Raw genomic sequence first — 23880 nt, forward strand, 5'->3', positions numbered from 1 at the left:
ACCAGATTTACCCCGATTATTCCCTCCGAATCAAACTAGGGCCAGTTGAGGTTAAAACCCGATTTCTCCCCAAATTCTAATCACATATCATGTGCACTATTTAGTATGCATGCCTGATGTAGATATTGCCCGAGTGAAACAAAACTTTTCGTGCAGTGCAGTGGAGTATGACAGTGTGGGGAGCGTAGAAACAACAAAGAGCAGACGGCAGTACTAAAAAACATGACACAGTTGAAGAGGCGCCGTGGAGACTCACAGTCGAGCCAGTGCACCTTTTTCTGGACTGCAATGACCAGCTAAATTCGCTATAGGCTATATAGGCATTAGGCTATAAAGCACACTTTATGTTAGAAAATGTGGTGCTTGTTTGCAAATCACAAGGTATGCACGTTCGACCAATATATGCACTTTAAGCTGCGGGTCGTTTGCCGGAGAGAAAGGAAAGAATAGCCTGATAAATGCCCAAGGCATCGAGAGTGCCCGATCTCACCCGAATTACAGATTCAAAAACGGCACCCCATTTTTTCCCTCCCGAATCCGGGAGGGGAGCTTAACCCGAAAAAGTCGGGCTCTAGTCATACACAGATGCTTGTGTTATGGTTAACGCAGAAAAAAAAAAAAACCTTACCCTGGCCCCGCCAGTGAGGTAGTCCGTCAGAACAAGGAGTCCCTGCCGCAGGGAGTCTACGTTCCTGCGGCACCCCTTCACCATCACCCTCGTGAGGTTGGGGTGAAAGTGTCGAAACGTCACTGCAATGCCGTACACACGCTGGAGCTCCGGCAGCACGATGAAGGCGGGATCGAGAGCCAGATGGAAGAGGGCGCTCAGAGGAAGCTCGAAGCTCAGCATCATGGGAAGCAATTCCTGCACGACGACGTAACAACGTTCACCCAACACGGGAATGACAGACACTCGGGGGAGAAAATACGAAGCATTTCTCCATCTCTTTCCATAAGTTAGGCAAAATCGCAATCTTTGTTGAAAATTTGTAGGCGGGGCAGACTTCGTAATGAGAATGTGGTACAAGAGGGCTGGACATAGAAAAGAAAAAAAAAAAGATCACTTGGTGGAATCTCCTTCCCGACTCATCTACATCACTTAGCAACATTACACTGTTTAAAAAAAAAACCACTACAGGTACACTTCAATGCGTTGAACAATCTTCGTTCATTTAATTGAATTGTACTGCAGTACTGTTCATCTATGATTATTGAACCACATCCATTGACTTTTTGTTCTTTGTAACTCACTCCCTTCATTAAAGCGTATTCTTGAGGGTTAAAATAAAGGAACCGTAGGACTCACTCTTATCTGTGCGCGGGCCTTCTCCACTCCTGCAGCTGCCAGCTATAGAAACCTGCGAGAGTTTCGCTTATCAGTAAATGCTTCTACAAACTGAGATCAGTACGCATCATTAGGGAGTGACTTTCTCGGGTTAAATGCCTTTCTCAGATTTGGGGGGGTAAAAATCTGGCGCTGTTTTTAAACCTGTAATTCGGGGAGAAATCTGGCGATAATTGTGCCTTCGGGTGTTTGTTTTCTCTGAACTTTGTTTTTTTTTGGGGGGGAGGTGACTTACCAGCACTAATCCCCGAAGGCACAGACAGCGTTTTGGCCCATTATTGGACCAATATAGGGCCGGCATTGCCCAATATCTGTCGAATATTGGGCCAAGATGTTGTGCCGCTTGGGAGTGCTGACACACATGGGTGTATGCTGAGAACGTAAGTGACCCATTCTTAGCATGTGTTACACGTGGCGAACCTTTGTTTAGTCTTCATGGAAGCGTCACTTGAGGGTTCCATAGCGTGTGGAATTCGAGGAGAAATCGGGGTTTAAACCCGAATTGGTCGAAGGTCAGTTCGGGAGGGAATAACCGGGCGGTTATCGAGTTTAACCCTAGAAAAAAAAAAAAAAAAAAAATCGCTCCTATGTATCATCAGGGCAACACTAGACCTACGATAAAGACCTAGGTACTATACATTGCTGACATGTCCCAGCAACCTGCTACGCCCGCAGCTGCGAGAAAGGTACCTGGTTGCTCTTTTCGGTACGGCTACTTCGGTTGGAGTCTGGAAAGTGGATGTGGCACTCCGTGTCGTCCATCACCCGCTGAATGATGTGGCCTCCCCTGCCTATTATGTAGGAGTGGTCCGTGAAGGAGACGTCCATCTTTAGGGTCACTCGGTGTCTCTGCACACAACACACACCCGGGTGTTCACTCCTTCCCCTCCACTTCCCTCTCCCCACTTTCTTACCTTTGTGTCCCAAACTTGGAGGATTTTCTCCCGGGCCTTCGCGATGGCCTCGGGTGGTCCACTAACCTCACGTGGGGATCTGTGGGGAGGAAAAGGAAAAGAAGGGAGTCTATTGTTGTTACGACGCACCTTCGACTAACGCAGCACTGTATAATTTCCGAGTCAGTTCTTCAGACGTATGAACATGTTTCAGACTGCTCAAAAAGCTCCATTTTAAATTTGAATATTGCGAGCTCGAATACCCTTTTTGGACTTGGCACCAACTTTGAGTTTGGATGGCCAAGAGATGTGTGCGTCAGTTTCATCCATGATCTGAAGGACAAGGAGAACGGTATCAGCATCGAGCAACACACTGTCGCGGACGTACTTTCGTAAAGAATCCATCTGCAGGAGTTGGCTGTCCGGGGTCATTTTCTATGAAGAGAAAGCAGGATGTAAAACTCATTTGTGAAACATTGGTGATAGCCCCTACAGTATTGTCTGCGTTCAGAGTCAAGCTCCACTCAGTCATAGATTATCCAGTCGATGCCACTTCCAAATAAATATGTATATCGGCATTACTTACTAACCAAAATTGTTTCGTCTCTGTAGAGACAAAAATAGCCATATTTTTGCATGCTCTCAAAAGGTTTCTTGTAATTGTATGGCATGTTTTTTTTTTACTGTCCTCAATTTATAATGACTGTCAGAACACAATTATGCAAATACAGGGCAAAGTACCCACATTCACGCACATTCCTCCGACAAATTCCATCATATACGCCACCAAACGGAAATGGACGCACTACAAGCTAATGATAATTATAAATTTCATAGGTGCTGTAAAAATCCCGTCGTCTCTCCGCGCGCAAATTGCGCGCTTGCGGCTACTGGAAGGCCGATACGGCGCTGCTGGAGGAGTGCACAGCCATTGGTTCTAACAAGCACGTGACCTCTCCCGAGGACTTCCCCCTCGCGCGGCAAACCCGCAACACGCAAGCCCGACCGCAGCCAGACCAGCGCATCGTCACGGTGGCATCGGTATCCGCGGGTTCGATTTCTTCGCGAATATTAATACGCATTTATAATAACCGATGTTGCGCACACTGTAAACAGCCATCTGCTTCCGTATTGCATCAACGGAAGGCAAGCACGATAACCGAGGGGGCTACATTTGGGTTTTGTCCTCAAGCGAACAAATGATATCCGATAGAAGTGTCGCGCTTTCTAATATAGCTCCATATCGAGTGCCAACACCGCTTAATAGAACCGACGGGACGCATGTTTTTCGTCAAGCCCCGACAGGCGCCGTGCATATCGTACAAGAAAATATTTCAGACATAGAATGCTACACACTGTATGAGTGGGGATATCGAGGATAAATTAAAGGTTTCCGAAAGTGACGCCACTCAAGATTACTGCGCATGAAATATGTGCGGTGAACAATATGTAGCCTAAGTAGACGGTTATATAGTTAACATATGTTATAAAAACCGACGCTAGTAACTAAGAACAGAATTTCACACATTTTCAGGCCATGACCAAGGCATGCCACTTCAAGGCCAACCTCATGTTAGGTTCAGGTTCAATATAAAATCCACCTCACGGCCAACCTCATATTAGGTTCAGGTTAAATATAAAATATGTAAGAAAAGGCCGGTGGTGCGCGATACGAAGTTGTTTGTAGCAGGGAACAGCACCGGAACTGACCCCGAACCGAAAAAAAAAAAAAAAAAGAAAAACGTAATTTTCTGTCGAACCCGAATCGAACCAGATAATTTTTTTTGCATGTCCTGAACTGAAATAAATTGATACGGTTACCGGTTCGGGAAACGGTTCGGGAAACGGTTCGGGAAACGGTTTCGGGAAACGGTTCGGGAAACGGTTCAGAGGTGAAATAATTGTATCACCGACAGACTTTGTTGTTGTTGTTTATTTTTTGTACGATGCCAGATGCGAGTAAGAGTGACTTGTGGCGCCATTGTTTTTTTTTTTTTGCCGGAGCAAAAAAGGGCCCAGTCTGGGTTCTGCCAAAAGGCACTTCTCTTTTGGTTTCCAGCAGACGACAACGAGAGTACAATACAGTAAAATATCAGGTAAATAATAAATGTGTTTATTAATTGTCTTGTGTTTGTCGCGTAGCAAAATTACAGCCTATGAACCGGTTAAACGAGGACCGAAAAATATAACTGTTCCAATCCCTGTAAATGTCCGAACCGCTGACTGTTTCTCTCTTTTTTTTTTTTTTTGTTGGGTTCTCCCTGAGCCGAACTGAACCTATATGCCTGAACCCGAACCGACCGAAAAAAATACCGGTTCCGGTCCCTGGTTTGTAGCAGACGCGTCACCGACAGATCCATCGTTCACAGTGGAGAATGTCTCTTCGTAACGGTTTAGAGTAAGGGAGGTTTCGAAGCGAAGATTTTCTTGCAAAGTGCAGCCAACTTTTCGGTTAAGTGGGTGGAGAAAAATTCGTCCTACTACTAAAATTCGTCCTACCATATATCACACACTGCAGTCGTCTCCGCCCTCCGCCAGTGAGGCAGCGCGGGAGCAGTCACGGGCTGGCGAGTATCAATCTCCTAACGTCAGAGCTTGACGCGTATGTGCGTTCAAGGGTGCCAAGTAAGATACGAAGGAAACTTTCAATATTCTGGCTGGCAGTACAGCGCGTGCAAGACAACACTGAACCACATATCGGAGCATCACGACCCCTTTAATTTCCAAGATTTTCGGAGGCGAGGGAAGAAAGAGATAGTCTACTTTTGCAGAATGGAAAGGCGTGGACGAGGCTGCCTTTTCTTTGCAGACGGATCCCAAACTTCCATTTGAAAGCTTACGTGGTTTCAATCCATGACGAAAACCCACGTTGCAATGTCATGCAAAAAAAAAAAAAAAAAAGAATATCTAAGAAGCCTTCCGGAAGTGATGAACAGAAGGGAGCATTGTCTAGGCAACAGACTGGTAGGAACCACTCGCTTCGTCGGGCCGGGCCCCCCAGAACACTACCACGAGAAGAGAGACAGTATAGCCTTTTTATTTTAAATATTAATCTTTGCAAATTGCATTTAGCTCCTCTCCAGGTGCAATAAAAGGCTGGAGAGCAACCAGAAACGTATTTCTGCGAGAACTTTACAGGGGGGGGGGGGGGGGGGAGAGCATTCCACTCTCGTTTTCTCTTTCCCAAATGCACCTGAGGTACGATTCCGGGGGGGGGGGGGGGATTCCCCCTCTTACTAGCTAAGCCACGGATACCGGGTTCATGTTTTTATTGTTTTCCTGCTAAGTCAGCGCCCAAATTCAAGCGTTCCTCACGCCTTTTCTTGCAGCCATAAAAAGCAGACGACATCCCCCCCCCCCCCCCTGCATGCAGATTCTGACCTTTTTGTGCAAGCATATTCAAGATATCAGCAGAACGCCTTTTCTCGGCATACTTGATAAATCCGGAACGTTTTGTGGGTCGTTTGTGCTTCAAAATGTTAAAACGACGTGGGCCAAATCCCGGGAATGTGTAAGATGACCCCAAGATAAGGAAAGCCGGGAAGCTTGTAGAAACCAAGTCAGAGAGAGATCAAACACGCATCCCCCCCCCCCCCCAAAAAAAAAAAAAAGAAAAAAAGTGCCGGATCAAAGGGGAAATCATCAATCGACAAGTTTCGCAAAATACCTGTCTGCACTTTGTCAACTTGCACCAAGAGTGTTGCAAATGCCCCGCGCATAAATTGCTACAAAAATTAGCGCGTCTCGCCACAAGTTGGCAAAGACGAAGGTAACAAGTGAAATCCTTTGCACACCTGCTGACCGGAACGTCAAAGTACTTCAAGGTCAACAAGAAAAGTGAGGTCGGCAAAAGGAGCAGTGAAAATTTGGTGCACCAACCACGCCCGCGATCTCTCAAAAGCTGTTCGAAGTAGACCCCGAAAGTTTGAAACTTTCCCGGGAAAATTTCGTAGGGCAACGTTTTTTTTTACCATTTCAAAGCATTTGCAGCACATAAACAACCGAAACATGACTTGGCACTGGCATTCACCGACTGCTGTGCAGCATTTAATTTGAAACGAGTTGATGACTTTTCAAGACCCCTTGTCGCTCTGACACATCACTGGCTCCCAGCGAAGTCTCTCGTACACACTTCGTGGGCCTGTCCAGCGTTTATCCGAACTTGTCATGACGCTGGCTCCAGTAGGCGTTGACAGGTGTCGAGCAGGCATGGTTTTCATCTCCCCGATTTTCGCTCTAATTCACGGATGAAGCGTACTCAACGCACTTACCTTGAAGCATCTCTTCGAGTTTGCGCCTGTCAACGCGCACTCGCTCCGTGAAAGCACCGTCCGATCCTTTGTCATCGTCCATAGTGCTGGATCCATCCAACTCCGAAGAATGTGTCGATGTTATTTCGAGGGCATCCATAGTTACCCTTGCCTGGTCCCGTTAACTTATCCCCAAAGCGAGTAGACGCGCGTCCTAACTGTTTTATAGTTCTTCGAGTTCTTCGCCCCCTTTCCGCAGCATGTGCTCCTCCGCAGAAAACAGGCGCTTTACGACAAACACAAACTCGGGAAACAAAAATGCCGGTATTCGGTTGATCTCCCTCATTTCGAGAGAACGGTTAAACAAGCGCTACAAACTTATGGAAAGAAGATTACTTGCGCACTATTTTTTGTGAAGCACGTCCCAGCGCGTGCGTTTTCCGTTTCCGGAATGTTACCGCCATTTTTCAGAAACTGTCTGCAAGCGTTGTGTCTGTTTCTTTGCCGGTACGAGCACATTGCAGAAGACAAGGTTTTTGAAAGGGTAAGCCGATCAAGCAGTTTGTCGCGCGTTTGAGTTGATTGACGTCATGAGACTCGGTTGGGAACAATTATTTTATTCAAATGGAAACCATTAAATAGCATCTGACATACTGTACAATATAATGAAAACAAGGGGCTGGTATTATTCTTCTGCGTTGCATCAACAACTACATATTTTGTGGCCGAAATGCTTTCTTTTCACAGGTTCGTTAGAACAGACGTTATACTCGTATGGCTAGCATTTGTGCAGAACCTTTATCACAGTATATACAGAAACCAAGAGCATTGGCACTGGTTATGTACACCTCTTTCCACAATATGAGTAAGTTAACTTTGAGCTTCTATTGGCCTTGGTCTTCACTGTCACTGGTATCTGCAATACAACACAGCAGACTTCAGAAAAGGGTTCCACAAATCAAAGGTGTCTGAATATCTTCATGTAGGCTACAAAAACGAACTTAACTGAAAAGAAAAAGAAAAGTGACACCCTCTAGCCCTCAAGTTTATGTACATACAATTAAAAACAAGTAATTCCCCCAGCGTAACTGTTTTTAGAACTGCCATTTTTCCAGTAAAGACACAGAAGCCATTAAACGAGTGACAGCAACATTTTTACTGTAGTTAATGGAACCCACGTGTTTTGATGTGCTTTGGATCTCTGGAAATGACTGCCCGAGCATCATCTGCAGTTTGAGGCTTTCGGGAGCATTTTTCGCATACATTACCTCTTTCTCAGCCTTGTTTCTTAAAAACAGTGTCTCAGGTGCCACTGAATTCTACATGCTGTCATTCTCTAAGGACATTTTGACAGGAAGAAAGATTCAATCTTGCATCTTACAGCACTGAAGTGGTAACTATTTCTAGGATGTTTTCATGCAGATTCTATCATCACAAACTATCCAGACATAAAAGGCAAAATGCATGCAGAGAGCCACACAATGACTTTTCATGGCAAGAAGTAGTGTTGCTATGAACTATAACTTCTGTACTGTGCACAGAATATTTGTAATGATAGGATGAGTGGAGGGTGTCAGTTAAAATGATACATAATTATGAAACTTGCTTACGGAAAAAACTCACAGAAGTTACAGAATATTTGTAATAATAAGATGAGTGGAGGTTGTCAGTTAAAATGATGCATAGTTACGGAAACTTACTTACGGAAAAAACTCACGGAAGTAACAGAATATTTGTAATCATAAGATGAGTGGAGGTTGTCAGTTAAAATGATGCATAGTTACGGAAACTTGAAAAAGACACGGACGGACAGATACGGACATGAACGCCTGAGCCTGTCTATGTCCGTGTCTTTTTCACGTTCTTACTGCTCCTGATGGTTATACATGGGGACTTCACATGGGGGAGGAGGATTCCCCTGTTTCCCTCTCCCAAATGCACTATCAAAGGTACGAATTAGGGGGGAAGGGGGTTTGAACCCTCTGGTTATAGGAGAGATAGGTCTTCCGAGAATGAACCTCCACTGCTTTATACAGTAATTATTCGTTGCCTTAACTAAACCGGTTACCTTTTTTGTTTCCCTGATACTGATGGCGACGTAACCTGTCATACAGGTCTTCTTTCGTTCCATAAATGCTTGCATTGCTGTGTCCCAGAGTTCCTCCACTTTTAGCATTATGAAGTCCGTCTAGCAGGGAAAAGAAACTGTCAGCCGCCGTTCTTACCGGGACTTCCGCCGTATACCTTTCATGTAGGTCTCGTTGTAGAAGTTTGGCATCTCCCACCCGTCATCATCATCATCGTAGTAGTGGGCGTAAGTGCTGTGGTGAGAAGGAGCTATGCTTTCGGCGTAGGGGGCACCGTAGTAAAAGTTTGACTGTGACCCCTCGATTGCTGGGGGCGGCTGAGGCAGCTTCTTTGGCTTGTTCTTCCACGAAGTTCTGCATACACACGATAGAAATGCTTAAAAAGGGGCGCAGAGGGCCGTCCAAAATATTATCAGTTTAAGACACCCGATTAAAGTTTATGCGTCAGTTTGCCGAACAGCACAAAAGGTCTTGATGCATGCAGTTTTTTTGCTAGAAAAAAAAAAAGATGTACACAAACACAGCCGCACTTGTTCACTCTCGACTTGCCACCCGGAGTGTAACAAGGAGGAGAGGGACGACCTATGCCCTCTTTCAATTATTCAATTAATTCAATTTCTGCGATAATTATGGCTCTGTGGGGTCAATTATTTCTCATTGTGCAAAGAAAGCAGGGAGTTAAAAATGACTTCTGTGCTACTTTAAAAGATCACCAAGCAGGCACACAAGGTACCCTTTGTATGTGTGTGCTGTTGCACTCTGGTACATTGCAGACGGTGAAAGTTTAAAAAAATTATTGATGCTAAAAAGTACAGAATGTGTGTAAACTGACAAAATATTCGCTGAACTCTTTCGCACTCATACTAGGCACCAGCTCAGTAGATTTTTGCTTAGTGGCTGAATCTCACCAGTCCGAGTTGGTCTTGATTGATTAGGAAGTTTGACATCCTGTATTTCTACAGACACAAACTGTTTTTTTTTTTTTTGTCGATGTCCACTTTCAGTGAGTGTGCCTAAACAACGCACGTGCAACATACCAGAGAAAACCCTAGAATTCCACAGCACCTGGATCACTAATATCCTGTTGCACCATCTAAGGTGACATGCTATCCAATAGAAAATGCTCTGAGATGTTGGGTTGCCATAAGTATGCAACAAAATACGTAACCAAATACTTCATGCTTTATGTTATGGTACCATTCGAAGGAAAAATAATTCCGTACCTGACGCAGATCATCCAGATGAGAAGAACGATGAGTATGATGAAGATGACCGCTCCCGCAATGCCGCCCACGATGTAGACAAAGTCGGACTTGTTCTCGCACCGTTCACCGTAGAAATTACCCTGGCAAGCGCACCTGGGCAGGCTCGTGTCCTGCGCAATCTCGCACTTGCCTCCGTTCTCGCAGTAGTCCTCGCACACGTCTGCAATAACAACGGTTCATTTTGTTTGTTCAGCAGTCATCAGGTGACTGGCACAACGTCCCACTTACTGATACATTCGTCCGTGTCATTGTTGAGCTTGAAGCGGGGCATGCACTGGCAGGCAAAATCCTGTCGTTCTTCCAAGAAGACACAGAATGCATGCTCCTGGCAGACGCGACGTTCCCCGTTGACCACGCAGGGGTCCGAGCACTGGGAGCGACTCGTTGCTCCCTCTTTCTCAGTAGTGGTGTCCGACGGGCAGGCCTTGCACTGGGCATCGCGTTGCTCTTCGTCCTGGTATGTACCCCTTGGGCAGGGCTCGCACGCGTCTCTTGTGCCGTTGAGGTAATGTCCAACGCGGCACACCTCTGCAGAATATTAATTTCTTCGTCATAGTGCTGTTTTTTGGGTCGATTGGTTAACAGACCGTTCAATATCTTGAAGAATCCTATCTGCTTGGGAAGCTGCTACCTTGCAGTGACATGGAACTTAGGCAGTGAACTGGAGGAGTTTTTCTAATTTTTTTTTTTTTTTATGTGGGGAATGCAAGTCAAGTTGTTGAGCTCACCAAGGGTGCACTGCTCGATGCTGGTGGATCCAAAGTTCGCAGTTGTGCTTCCAGAGGGGCACTGGTTGCAGGCGGCCATGCCCCGCATCCTGTAGAGTCCTCTGGGGCACGGGTCACACTGGCCGTTGAGGGACAGCTGTAGCCCAGCGGCGCACTCCTCTGCGGAGGGGGTTCAGCGATTCTTAGCGACGGTTATAGTGTATCACACACTGAGATCATTACCTCGACACTCCTGCACGGAGACAGCCTCGTTCGTGCGCGTGGTGAAGCCTGAACCGCAGGACAGGCAGGAGAAGGCTCCCTCCTGCGGCTGGTACATGCCGTAGCCGCAGGATCGGCACAGACCCAAGGACTCGTCGAAATACTTTCCAGCGGAGCAGCGCTCTGTGGAGACGAAAGTGATCTGTGTCAGAACCTTCATTGCGGAAACATCTCTTCATGACGTTCTGTGTTGTAGCACTGCCGTCACTAGCACTACTGTGGTTTACCAAATTGCAAAAAAAATTTCATCAACACGTTGAAACTTATTGGAAAATGTAGCAGCAGAGTTCCAACAGCTAGTTCTGGTTTATGCTGTACACATTTACATTGATCGCACACATTGGCGCAGATAACACCCTATGCAATGCTGCCACTTCTGATCTTTGAAAGCCGTAACCCTGTTGGTTTTTCTCTGAATCAAGGGTGTCTGAAGTCTCTCATCAGTGTTTCTGCGTGATTTCCGTACAGACGACACGCAGAGATGAAGCAAACAAAGCAGAACATGACAAAGCATGGCTAAATGACACGGCATAAATTAAAAGAGGACGCGGTGCGTAACAACACTGCCACATCTACTTGTGACATCTACTACACATGAACCTCAGTTGTAATTGTTTTGACAGAGAATATAACGAGCCATTCACATAAGCAGACAAGTTTACCCTTGCATTGTGCAGCAGAGCGTGCTCCGGCTGCCGAGGTGACGCCTTGCTTGCCCGCAATGGATGGGCACGGCTTGCAAGCTAACTGGCCCACGTCATTCTGGTAGAAGCCCACTGGGCACGGCTGACAGCTACGTGTCACGTTGTTGTATGTGGTGCCTAACGCGCATTTCACTGGAAAGACAGCAGTTATTTTTTTTTTTCAGTTTTTTCGTGCTGTACGCTGGCCGTAGCTTCCGCACGTAAAGGCGACTCACCGCAGAAGGGTGGCACGACCACCTCACCGGAGGGGCACGCATAATCTGTCACCATGTCGAGCGAGGTCAAGTCTGGGCTCACGTTGGGCAGTGTGTCGCGTACGTCGAATGCCGACTGTTGCAGCACCGCCATCTCCACGATTTTCTTCACCGTCGACTTTTCCTGCGTGTGGACGTTGGCGACAGGATCGCTGCGGGTACCGGGGTGTCCCGTTAGTCATTACGAATGATCCGCGAGGAGAAAAAAGGGGAGTTTCTCACTTCTGAGCAGGGAAGGACACTTGGACAGTGTACACGTCCGAGTCGTCCAGCTGTCGACGCACCAGGCGTGGACGTTTGTTGCAGGACACCTGGACTTGAATGCCGTTGCACGCGCCGGGAGACTGGTCGACGCAGATGCGCCAGTTGCGGTTCACCTGCAGAAGGCTCTCCATGATGCGAGAGTGCAGGATCTTTTTTCCGGAGTCCGAGCAGACGACGGAAGACGGGAAGTTCATGGACAGGCGGAAGATGCGTTGTGCTGGCCTCTTGGCTGTGTTACGAGGGAGTATATGGGTTTATACGGGACAGGTTTATACGGGACTGGTTAGTGACTCAAGATGCCGAGCGTCGACTCACGTGAACAAGCGGGGAAGATGAGAGCCTCTCCTGGCCGTTCGCTGGGACGCCAGAAGCCTTCCGCTCCACACACGTAAAACTTTGGGATGGGAGTGGAGAATTCGTGGCCTTCCTCGCAGCTAATGGTGCACATTTTGAAGCGACTGCCTGGGCCCCAGTCAGAGCAGTGACGTTGTCCACCAATGGGAGGGGCCGGCAGGGGACAGAACTCGTCTGCAACGTAAAATATATTTTATAGATCTTTTCCCCATATATCTTTGTCCACAACAGAACGTTGCTTGCAAACGTTTTCATCTGCAGGCAGGCAATCAAGGTGCCCGAATATTCAACCGCTACAGTTCATCCAATAGTTTGCCAGCACTATTGATTTTGAGTCGTGAAATCTCTCTGTGGCTTGCGCGACTCGGAACGGAAGTGAGTAACAGAAGGAAGAAATAGATTCTGAGAATCATTTTTGCCCAGTGCGATAGGGTACAAAAGATTAGAACATTTTGGCAGAGCTTCGGATGATCTTTCAAATTTTTGAGCACTTATATGACTTGAGACACAGTTGAATGCCACACTGAAATATCAAAAGCTCCTGTCATATGTTTTGGCATTGTGCTGTTTTTTTACTAATTTCTCTTGTCACATTAGAGTTACTCTGTTGCAGTTTGTGAATCTCAGCCACAAAATGTGTGTAATACTACAAGAGCCATGCTGTCACATTGTCACATGGTGGAAGGAGATTGTTTGAGCAGGAGCATAGAAACAAATCGATATAATACTCACTCAAGATGTGTATTCTGAAGTCACATTGAGCTGTATTTCCGGCTTCATCCAGAGCGACGTAGGACAGGTCGTAGGTGCCCTTCATGAATGCCTGACCTGCACCGGGGATGTGTGAACGTAAAAGAGAGGCAGAAAAAAAAAAGGGAGGACAATCAAGTGTACCTGTACGAATGCCATTGCGTTCGTGCACCCTCAGGGATCCATAGTCGTCAGAGAAATGCGGCTCTTCCCACTGCAGAACGACGGAGCTGTTCGGTGTGACCACCCACATGTCTGGGGGGCAGTACACAGTCTTCGGGGGAGTTTTATCCTGATGCCGGACGCGACATTCGTCTCCCGTGAATCCAACACCGCAGACACGCTCTCCGCACTTCCCTGGTCCCTGGCGTTCCACAGTGCCGTCCACCCTAAGGGAAAATCGGCTTGTTGTACGTGTTGTCTCCATGTTTATTGCAACCTCTGCACTTTCATACTACGACAAGCATGCTGTGCATTGTAAAGCGAAGTAGGACTACATCCCACTTTGACTGAGAGTCCATTCCATTTCCATTCCTTTAACAAGAGCCCAACATACCAAAAAAACTTTTTGATTACATGCTGACATTTATGTTGTCAGTGTTTGTGGACAAGCTGTGTATGAAAGCAGCTCCCAAGGACACACAACACATAGTATGCAGCAAAGGAGTTGGTCGTGACCAGGACAGGCAATTTCCTACCTGTCATAACCTGTCCAGCGAAGCAGTAATCCGTCAAATAAAACTGGGGCATTCTTGCAACTGCGGAATTGGTGGGGGATCTCCGAAGTGAAATCCAGGGGCCGGTTCCACACGTTGACTCTGCTGATGCGGCCATGGAAACCTCCATTGGCTGTTGCCTTGTCCTCCTCGTTGAGAGGTGCTCCAAGGCTCACCCAACCACTGCAAAGAGGTTTGCTCGAACATAAACGAGCCTCATTCCTGCGGGCTACTCACAAAGCTGGCAGCTCCTGATCTCGAACGTATCCAGTCACCATCCCGGCCACTGCAGTGTCTGTAATGAGGGTTAGGGTGCCGTGTCTGCCGTCCCAAATGATCACCAGGTGGTGCCACTGTCCGTCATTGATGGGGACGTTGTCTAAGTAAGGGATGTAGATATCGGACGTCAGTTCGGGGAACAGGGACACCATGACCCCCGTGTCATCGGCGTGGATCAGTTTCCGTTTTCCCACGGGAAGGTAAGGTGACCTGCACCAGGTTGGCAAGTTAGGTTTGCTCCTGTTTGACCATAAAGGCAAACTTACTCGACACTGTAGAGGGTGAAGAAAGTGCCAATGGCAGAAGGGCTGTTGAACTGAATCCACATGGCAGCAGTGAGGCTCGTCGAGCCCAGCTCAAAGGACGTCGCCAGGGAGGCACTTGAAGAGCGACTCTCGTCGTTGATGTACAGCTCGTAGTCAAGATTGATGGCTGCAAAAATGGTGATGGTGAGAGTGGAGCAAGATACGAGGCTTTGCGTACTAACGTTTGCGGCAGTCCTCTCCTGTCAAGTTGAAGGGACATTTGCAGTAGAAGCCATTGGTGAGGTCTACACAAGTGGCACTTGGTGGGCACGACGACTGGGTACAGTCCTGGACGTCAGACTCGCAGTGCTGCCCCGTGAAGCCCGAGGGACATATGCAGCGAGTGACACCGCCCACATTGTGACAGGTGGCACCATTGAGGCAGATGTCCGAACATGCTGTCTGTTCGTACTGGCATCCCTGTCCAGCCAGACCTGCCTGGCAGGAACAGTTGAGGCCACTGCCGAAGTCTCTGCAGGTTCCGCCATTGAGGCAGGGGTTGCCAATGCAACGTTCCGGCGACGTCTGGCAACGTTTTCCGTCCGTACCAGAAGGGCACCTGGGGAGCATGTAGCGTGTTGGCGAAGAGGATGGAGAGGAATTTCTCTGTTACTTACACGCAGAAGTAGTCTTCGAATAGGTCGATGCAGCGTGCGTCATTGAGGCAAGGGTCGGAGTGGCAGCCTCCGATGTCAACCTCGCAGCGGTCTCCCGTCCAACCTGGCTGACAGTAGCACTTGAAGCCGTTGACTGAATCTGTGCACTTGCCGTCGTTCAGGCAGGGACTTGAATCGCACTCGTTGATATTAACCTGACAGAGGGTTGAGAGAGAGATGGTCACCTTGGGTACCGAGCTGCATCCCCTACATACCTGGCAGTGCTCTCCAGTGTAGCCGGGATTGCAGATGCACTCGTAGGAATTGTCCCGGTCGAGACACCTTTCAGTGCCCGTCGGATAACAGGGGCTGCTGATGCACTCATCCACCTCTGCCTCACACTGCAACCCAACATACCCTGGTCGGCACTGACACACAAATCCTTCTATCTGGTCGAAGCACGTGCCGCCGTTCTGGCACGGCGAGCTCTCACAGTCGTCGATGGTGTGCTGGCAACGCGAGCCGGTGTATCCAGTGTCGCACTGACACCGGAAGCCTTCCACCGTATCGATGCACACACCACCATTCACACAGGGAGAGCTGGCACAGCTATCCACGTTGATGTTGCAAGTGGAACCCTCCCAGCCTGGTTCGCAGATGCATTCACTATAGAAGAGACGGTCGACGCACAGGCCGTGCACACAGGGGTTGCTGCCGCACAGATCCACTTTCAGGTGACACCTCTTGCCAGTAAATCCCGAAGGACAGTCGCAGCTGAAGTCGTTGACGAGGTCGGTGCACTTGGCACCCAGGAGACAAGGGTTTTCGGCGCAGTCGTCTGCACATTTCAAAAGCTCCGTTAGCAAGTGACACTCTTTCGCAGTGAGACATTACCAATGTTGATCTGGCAAGTCGGCCCATCCCATCCATGTGGACACTGGCACTTGTAACGTCCCTGAAGCAGGGGCACGCACAGGCCGCCGTTGTTGCAGGGATTCTCCCCTACGGAACAGGGGTTGACCGTGATGTTGCAGCTGGGGCCTTCGTATCCCGAACGGCAAAGGCAGTTGACGTTGCCCACGCCCCGCGCGTCCTGACACATCGCTCTCTCGGGACAGGTGTTGTTGAGGCAGTCGCTCTTCTCGTGCTGACACTGCAGGCCGCTGTAGCCTGCAAGGTCGTCGTTCCCTCACACGGTTATTGTTATAATACCATTATTGCTACTAATATGTTGATGATCAGTAGCTAGAGTACAGTATTACCTGTACCTGTATTATTACTGTATTACCTTTTGGACACTTGCAAGTGTAGCTTTGTGGGTGGTCAACGCAAGTTCCACCGTTGTAGCACGGTGCACTTTCGCACTCGTTCATGTCTGTCTCGCAGAAATCTCCGGTGAATCCAGCTGGACAATAGCACACGGCTTCGTGGTTCTGCGCAACGCAGAGGCCTCCGTTCTTGCAAATGCTGGGGTTGCACTGAACTGAAAGAAGCGGGTCAGCGCACGTATGTTATCTATCGTGCAACCTACCTGGAGAGCAGGCTTCAGGACTGAGTGCTCCTGGCCTGGAGGTTCTTTGATTTGGGGCGCACTGCAAGCACCCTGTCTGTCCATCCTGGGGCTGGTAGAAGTTAACTGGGCACGGCGCACAGGGTTCCAGTCCAGTCTCCGAGTAAGTTCCTGGGGGACACCGTGCTGCGGACGCGCGAAAAGGTGCTTAGAGTAATGTCCGAAGAACAGTCGCAAAGTGTCTCTTACGCTTGCACGAGTTAATGGAATCAGCCCCTGGGGTGTAGGTGAAAGTGTTTGCCGGACAACGCTGGCACTCCTTGAACCCGTCAACAGGCGGGTTGCCAGCAAAAGTGTTGCTGGGGCACTGCAGACACGGAACCACTCCAGTAGGGGAGTAAGTGCCAAATCCGCACAGGGCTAAAGAAACATTCCGCTGAGTTTCTTCTGTTACGTACTACGTTCCAGATACTTACGAATGCACTCTGTCAAGCTCTTGCTGCCTTCCTGCCTAGTGTAAGTCCCTTCTGGGCAGCGTTTGCAGGATGATTGTCTTGTCAGATCCTGGTAGAATCCTCGGTTGCAGAAGGTGCATTTTTCGTCCTTCGATGCAAAGGTTCCAGCGGGGCAGTGAACTGAAAAGGAACGTCAGTTGAAACCTGTCTCCAAGTTGCACCCAGGAAGCAATTACTCACGACAGCGAGGCACTTTCCCGTTGCCATCCTGGTTGAGAACTTCTCCCTGCTCACAGTTGAAACCACGGTCGACGGTAGATCGTGTTGCCTGGATGGTGGGGCACTGGCCTCCCACTTTCTGCGCACTGATGTTGAGGATGGGCTCAATCACAGCGGAGGTGCTGGGCACACTCAGGTCAAAGATGAGGCCCAGCGTCGATCCGCACAGGTCATACAGCAGCCTCTGTCTCACGACCGGCACAACGCGTAACGTGTAATCCATCGTAATTTCGTTCTCGCTTCGGGATCGGACGCTGGTGTTGTGGAAGGAGATGTCCATCTGGACGTTGATCGCTGAACAGCGGTCGGAGAGCACTTGATTGAGCGAACCGTAATACGTCGCGACGTGGTTGAGATAGTGGTTGAGGCACACCGGAGAAAGGGCTCCGCCCGCACGATAGTCCACGGACGCAACAACATCGTAAGCGGCTTGGTTGGTATCTGGCGAACGACATACATTGTAGCATTATTTGTAACAAGGGATATAGATAGTAATACCTTCAGGTACACAATCTGGGATTATGGAGCTGGGACTCCAGGGCTCTTTATTGGCACATTCATAAGTCTTTGCCTGTGTGCCATCAGTAAATTTGAAACCCGTATTGCATGTGGCCAGGCACCGGAATCCCGTGTTCTCCTCGTTGGGAAGACAGTTGACTACCCCGTTGGCTGGGGGAGCCAAGGACCAGGCCACGCATGTCGTCGCCTGCACTGACACCTGCGGCAGAATATTTGAAAGAGGCGCGATTACATCGCAAATTCTTTCAGCTGGTATGAGAGAGAAAACATCACTCTGCAAAAAAGATTCACCTGAAAATAGCAGAAGGCCTGGTTGCCAAATCTGTCCGTCCCGGTAACAGTGACGTTGCGGTAGCCGCCCGTCGGTATGATGGCACTCTCGGGGGTCAGGGTGATGGCCACGTCTCCCGATTTGTCCGTGGCGTTAATGAAGCGACGCGTCTCGTTAAAGTTGACCAGGTAGCTCTCCTGTCTCTCAGTCAGCTCTACGACGTACGACTGCGGACACGTCAGCGATGGCGGTGTGTAGTCTGAAATGCATTTATACATACGTTGAGGAAATCAGTAAAATGCAACTAAGTTGGTGTAATGTAATAAACTGTGACGTTTCCTCGAGTTTAAAGAGGGAGTAAACACACAACGGAGTGGACAAGACGAGACTTATAACCAGCAACACTGGTAACATTCTGGTAATATAACCATCAACACATTCTTACCTGGTACCGTGATGTTAACCGTGCAGACCGCGACGTTACCGTCGAAGTCGTACGCCACATATTCGACGACGGTGTCTTCAAAGATAACTGCAGGTGGCCGGAATCCCAGGGGTCGCACCTCGAAGCGCGCGATTCGCCCAGAGTTATCGACTGCCTTGGGGACGGTGAAGTTAACAGGGAACGAAGGTGCTCTGTCGACAACAATGGGTTGCGTGGGGCAATTGAGGAAAGTTGGTGGTTCCTTGTCTGGAATAGGAAGATCACGTTTATAACCCGGTGTACTGCCGGGGGTTACAAAGAGCGGGGCCATTAAATGCCACAAGCAGCATAATATTTCACTGTAGCTTTTAATTGACCGTATCCGTATGTCCTCTTTGACGTTTCGCAATGCTGTCGTTTCTGGACACTTTCACTTCCTTATTTTAGCTTGTAACTTTGTGTCCACCCCTTTTCAGAATATTAATCAGCCACGGAAGCATAAATAAGGGAATTACTGCACGTAACGTGGGCGACGTCTTATCACTCACCAACACAGACTGGATATCCGTTGTCGTATCCCAGAAGGACTTCCTCCTCGCTGTCCTCACAGCCCATCAGTTCAAACTTAAGGCACGGGTTTTTAGTGTAGGACACAATGCCCAGAATGATGTAGCGTGCACGAACACTCAACGGCAGCTGTATCACCGTCAACTCTCCGTAGTTACCAGACTCTCGACTTGTCAGGTTGAAGTTCTGAAAGACGGCCTCTTATTTCACTTCTGGGCAAGCACTTTAGCAAAGCATTGTCTGAGAAGAAACGTGCCAAGATATGCGTGGCGCATTTTAAGGCACGTGTCGCCGATTGCATAAATGGGGAATGTTTACGTACGGGGAAGTAGACCACAAAATTCTCATTCTCCCGTGTCTTGTAGAAGAAGCGCAGTTCCGTGGGGCGTCCCACAACGTCATTTGTGACAACACCCTTGACGAGGAGTGCCTTGACGTGGTACACTTTTCTCAGGTCGACGGTGACGTATGTAAATGCCTCCTGCTGTCCACACCATCCTGTGGCACTGTTCAGGCGAATGTTCTGAAACCATTGTTTGTCTTGTCAACGAAGTGTTTAGGAAGATAAAACTGATGTGCTGATAACAGATGTCCGCACGCAAAGCAGGCAACACGACTTAGTTACAGTACTAACCTTTGGCTCGTAGTTGCTTCGGTGCGAAGTAGCATTAATGGCACTGTCGGGAATGGCACCAGATGTGAGACCCAGAGGCCTGACGACCTTGCAGTCGGCGTCTTTAGAAAAATGTTGGGCATTAACGGGACTTGTTGAGGCGATTCAAGCAGGTACATACTCTTGACACACGTGATCGGATCGGTGCTGTAAGGGACGTAACCGGGCTTATCGCACGAGAAGAACACCTCCGATCCTTGCTCGAAGCTCGTGGCCACCTGGTAGCCGTCCGGGGGCCTTCCAGGGTCTTCACAGACGGGACCTGCAATAATAGATGATGAGTGACACTATCCGCAAATTTCTTACCAGGTTCTCACCTTCGCATCTCAGGTCTCCAAAGTCCCACGTTCCATCCTCCTGGCATCGAATGACATTGTCGTTCAGCCTCGTTTTTCCAACCAACGTAAAGGTGTCCTCACAGCCAAAAAAGAAGCTGGCCCTATACTTCGTGTCAACATGGAATCCATACGTGGCTCCTATTGTGTCTGGTGGTGGCCCACAGTCAGTTCCTACGTGGAGTGTAGAACAAGGTCTGAGCTGTGGCATGCTAACACAAAGCCGTAAAAGCTGTAGTCTGTGGGTTTCAAGAGACTACTGGAAGCTTATGTTCCCTATCTTACTTTGGCACGATGGATGTTCCCCAGCAAGCCAGTAGTCAGAACGTCCCTCAGTGGGGCTGTACACGCACTGACGGAACGAAGCGGTGGCGGTCTGTCTAAGGGGACGTCCCACTTCGGTACATGATACGGTGACATTTTCCTGGAACGACACCAGTTCATTTCCCACGTTGGATCTGACAGCCAGTCCTTGTGTCAGATCATCCTCCATCACCGAACAGGTAGCAACTGTGTTGGGGTAAAGCCTTATTAGTATGCGCTCAGTTCTGTTCCACATCACAATACGTACCTTTACATGTGGGAGCTGTGCCGTTCCAGCTTCCCCCTGTGGTGCAGCTGAGGGTCTCGCTCCCAATCATGACGTAACCAAAGTTGCATCGGAAGTGGACCACATCACCATAGTGGTATAGCTCCTTGGTTGAGAGCAGCACGCCATCTTGGGGACTCTCGAGTGTCGGGCACATCTTAGCTGTTGGAAGGACAAGGACGTTAGCTCACTCCTTCGCAGGATGCAGCGAGACATTAAGATAGAATGAGGCAGACTTACGGACACAGGTCTTGTTTACTCGATAAGCATCGCCATCTCTTGTGCCCGTTTCACCCGCTGCAACGGGAAACCCGTTGGTTCCGTTGGATGTGTACAGGTCATAGCCAACGTTGCAGAGACAGTTGAAACTGCCAGGGCTGTTGATGCACCGTTGGTCGCATCCGCCATTTTTGTTGACGCATTCGTTGACATCTATGAATGTAAGAATTTCCTGACAATTTTGTACGGGCCATGCAAGAAAGAGTTCTCACCAAGGCAGTCCTGACGAGAACAGCCCATGAGCTCGAGTCTCATGCAGGGCGCTCCAACATATTCCATGAGAAGGACCCTCACGTAGCGAGCTTCGAAAGGAAGTGGAAGATTCACCACAGCCAGGCCTGATCCTCCATTGGGCGTCAGTCTAAACTCGAGGGCCTGAACAGAAGACATTACTCAGTATTGTCTCGTCTGTGTGCACAGCATTCGATTCACCGGGGGGACGAAATGCTCGAACTATTGAAGCAAGTAATGAAAGGGGACAATGGAAGGGTAGAGTGGAAGCAGTGTAAAGGTAGAGAATGCTGAGAAAGTCATGCCTGTGAGGGAGGTATGGTACAGAAGGGAGAAGAACGATGAAAAAGTTTGCAGACACAATGTCAGAAAAGCCATACCCATAGACCAAAAAGGGGCAAAATCTATAGCATGCAGGGCTCACCCGTCCCGTTGGATCCGAGAAATCTCTGAAGATGTCGGTGAGGTCGTCCGTGTATTGGATGCGCACACTCAAGGGGAATGCCTGTGATCCATCTTCGCGTGTCACAGTCTGGGTGCGGAAACCGCGCACGACGGTCGGAGCGCTCAGGTCCAGCTGGACCCAGTTCTCTCCCGACAGTGGAACATTTCCGCACCAGCCACGTGGCCCATCCAGGCGGACGTTCTGTGTCAGTTCGTGTATTATTTCACTAGATGAAACAAACGGTTTCTAGAAAGTGGCTTACATTCTTGTGGTATCCACCCTCGGTGCCAGAAACTTTGATGTTGGTGTCCGGAATAGCTCCATTGCTTAAGCCGAGGTCTCCGACAGGTCTGCAGTCTGACAGAATACCTCACTGTACACATTTGCGGAGGTTTGACGTAGATGCCTACTTACCAAGGTTTGGTTCAAAGCCCTTCTTGCACTTGCAGAAGAAGCCACCAGGTGTGTTGGTACAAACGGTCGACGCGGAGTCACACGCAGACGACGAAGAACACTCATTGATATCTGGAAGACATGACCGTACCAATGTTGAATTTTTCCTCCAAAGCACACTTGTCATGCGGGGAAAGCTCGTGACATGGTCTACTACTCCAGACCTACCGGTGCATGTCGGGGCAGCAGAGAATGTGTGGTTTGTCCCGCATGTTATTACCGAGTTGCCCTCAAGCCTGTAGCCTCGATGGCACTGAACCTTTGCCTCATCTCCAAAGAAATAGACCTTTCTCGAGTCCAGCACATATCCGTTCTCTATGGTGGGCAGGTCAAGGCACTGGGCTCCTACAAGCAAATAGTATAATTTATTTATGTACTTCTCATTGCATAAAGTAGCGACCGTGGCTTACTCTTGCAGGTGGGAGGAGGATCGGACCACTGTCCGTCGCTCTTGCAGACGACAACCGGGTATCCCGTTCTGTGGTAACCTGGCTCGCACTCGAAGCGGACGACTGTGCCGTAGCTCTTGCCTCCTCCGTTGAGGATGGTCTGCACCGTGTGGGGAGCCTCCGGAAGAGGTGGACAGGAGGACGCCAGGCACGTGGGCAGGTTGACCCACTGGCCCTCCTCGTTACAGCGGATACTCTGGGTGGGATACCCGCCCGTGAACGCGAAGCCAGCGTAGCACTGGTAAGTTGCCTGGCCTCGGTACGTCACGTTTGTGGCTCCCACGGCAAAGCCGCTGTTGATCTGTGGCACCGGTCCGCAGTAGCGTTCTGCAAGTTTGAGGTTTTCAAATTGAAATTTCATGTATAAGGGACCAACGCCCAGTGTAAGCAATAGGAGATAAGTTCACAGTGTTCTTGAAACGGGTGCAAGTGAGCAATTATGTAACCAAACTGAATGGGAAGCAAATTGTCTTGTAGCCAAACCGAACGCAAACACAGCATACGGGTATACAGCATATATCTACGTGTATACAGCATATATGTACGGGTATACAGCATGTGTACATGATATGTGCATGCAGATCTTTGTATGAAGCCCTCACTTGGCTTAATATGCTCTCTCCTGGGGGTCATGAGTGCAGTTTGCAAACTACATATTTTGCTTGGGAATATATTCAGTTTGAAAAAGACGTAGTTTTGATTTAAATACAAAATTCCACATTTAATTTAGAATTTTATGGAATGTTGAAAAATGCAAATATTCACACAGTTCCAGTAAATCCCCCCTGCAACATATGACCAGGTTTTGAAATGGCATGCCCCCCAACCCCCAGTAAATCAGATATCTTACCTTGGCACCTGGGAATGGAGTTGACACTCCACTGACCTCCTGGCATGCATTCAGCGACAATCTTTGTCATTCCATTGCTGAACTCTTGTCCTGCAGGGCACGTGTAGGTAACCTTGGCACCGAAGGTGGTCTCCCTGCTGGAAGCGAGCGCTCCGTCTCCAACACTCAGCAAGGGACAGTCTGAAAAGGGACTGTGGTAAGTTGAGGTTGTGGTAAGATTGTGAAGGGGTCTGCACCTGCGCTGAAGCGAGCCAACCAACCGGCCGCCGTGTTTAGCGGGTTGCTGCTGAAGAGGACAAACATGTGTCCGCTGCTCGCTGTCAGCGTCAGACTAGGGCGATTTGTTCCCGTGTAACCCTTGTTTGGGTGCAGGCGAATTCCACTACGCATGTCTGGGCCGTCGTAGATCTGCAGGACGAAAAAGGGGGCTGCCTCGTATTCCCACCAATTCTATCACTCGCTAGAAATGTGTGGGAGACGAATAGAAATCACGAGATAAA

General features: G+C 48.9%; 3 protein-coding genes across 3 annotated transcripts in view; 1 reads left to right on the forward strand and 2 right to left on the reverse strand.

Annotated features, from left to right (window-relative positions):
• Positions 1-6820, reverse strand: part of LOC135369486 (protein bicaudal C homolog 1-B-like) — a 10700-nt gene extending 3880 nt beyond the window's left edge. Inside the window, 8 exon segments of the mRNA XM_064603071.1 lie at positions 629-865; positions 1307-1341; positions 1993-2194; positions 2260-2327; positions 2330-2338; positions 2502-2571; positions 2627-2673; positions 6510-6820. Coding sequence (XP_064459141.1) covers positions 629-865; positions 1307-1341; positions 1993-2194; positions 2260-2327; positions 2330-2338; positions 2502-2571; positions 2627-2673; positions 6510-6648 — 807 coding nt within the window. The 5' untranslated portion in view covers positions 6649-6820.
• A 269-nt stretch (positions 6821-7089) lies between these two features.
• Positions 7090-23880, reverse strand: part of LOC135368897 (uncharacterized) — a 37268-nt gene continuing 20477 nt past the window's right edge. The window contains exons 12-55 of the mRNA XM_064602448.1: positions 23617-23788; positions 23381-23560; positions 22492-22857; positions 22250-22426; positions 22043-22153; positions 21891-21985; positions 21608-21829; positions 21165-21327; positions 20914-21105; positions 20656-20835; positions 20370-20594; positions 20067-20258; positions 19871-20011; positions 19711-19811; positions 19399-19599; positions 19058-19262; positions 18531-18776; positions 18106-18344; positions 17794-18013; positions 17257-17736; positions 17038-17196; positions 16811-16981; positions 16583-16747; positions 16340-16534; positions 15946-16221; positions 15327-15889; positions 15073-15266; positions 14638-15014; positions 14417-14582; positions 14109-14360; positions 13854-14054; positions 13300-13544; positions 13138-13233; positions 12367-12579; positions 12010-12280; positions 11749-11939; positions 11492-11665; positions 10791-10952; positions 10569-10727; positions 10069-10368; positions 9799-10000; positions 8733-8929; positions 8557-8676; positions 7090-7404 (exon numbers count right to left, since the gene is read on the reverse strand). Coding sequence (XP_064458518.1) covers positions 7373-7404; positions 8557-8676; positions 8733-8929; positions 9799-10000; positions 10069-10368; positions 10569-10727; positions 10791-10952; positions 11492-11665; positions 11749-11939; positions 12010-12280; positions 12367-12579; positions 13138-13233; positions 13300-13544; positions 13854-14054; positions 14109-14360; positions 14417-14582; positions 14638-15014; positions 15073-15266; positions 15327-15889; positions 15946-16221; positions 16340-16534; positions 16583-16747; positions 16811-16981; positions 17038-17196; positions 17257-17736; positions 17794-18013; positions 18106-18344; positions 18531-18776; positions 19058-19262; positions 19399-19599; positions 19711-19811; positions 19871-20011; positions 20067-20258; positions 20370-20594; positions 20656-20835; positions 20914-21105; positions 21165-21327; positions 21608-21829; positions 21891-21985; positions 22043-22153; positions 22250-22426; positions 22492-22857; positions 23381-23560; positions 23617-23788 — 9189 coding nt within the window. The 3' untranslated portion in view covers positions 7090-7372. The remainder of the gene's footprint in view (positions 7405-8556; positions 8677-8732; positions 8930-9798; positions 10001-10068; positions 10369-10568; positions 10728-10790; positions 10953-11491; positions 11666-11748; positions 11940-12009; positions 12281-12366; positions 12580-13137; positions 13234-13299; positions 13545-13853; positions 14055-14108; positions 14361-14416; positions 14583-14637; positions 15015-15072; positions 15267-15326; positions 15890-15945; positions 16222-16339; positions 16535-16582; positions 16748-16810; positions 16982-17037; positions 17197-17256; positions 17737-17793; positions 18014-18105; positions 18345-18530; positions 18777-19057; positions 19263-19398; positions 19600-19710; positions 19812-19870; positions 20012-20066; positions 20259-20369; positions 20595-20655; positions 20836-20913; positions 21106-21164; positions 21328-21607; positions 21830-21890; positions 21986-22042; positions 22154-22249; positions 22427-22491; positions 22858-23380; positions 23561-23616; positions 23789-23880) is intronic.
• The window catches only part of LOC135368896 (wings apart-like protein homolog), a 62883-nt gene continuing 61507 nt past the window's right edge, over positions 22505-23880 (forward strand). Inside the window, exons 1-2 of the mRNA XM_064602445.1 lie at positions 22505-22771; positions 23477-23576. The gene's annotated coding sequence lies outside the window, so the exon portion shown is untranslated. The remainder of the gene's footprint in view (positions 22772-23476; positions 23577-23880) is intronic.

This window comes from Ornithodoros turicata, chromosome 9, assembly GCF_037126465.1.
Source record: "Ornithodoros turicata isolate Travis chromosome 9, ASM3712646v1, whole genome shotgun sequence".
NCBI lineage: Eukaryota > Metazoa > Arthropoda > Arachnida > Ixodida > Argasidae > Ornithodoros > Ornithodoros turicata.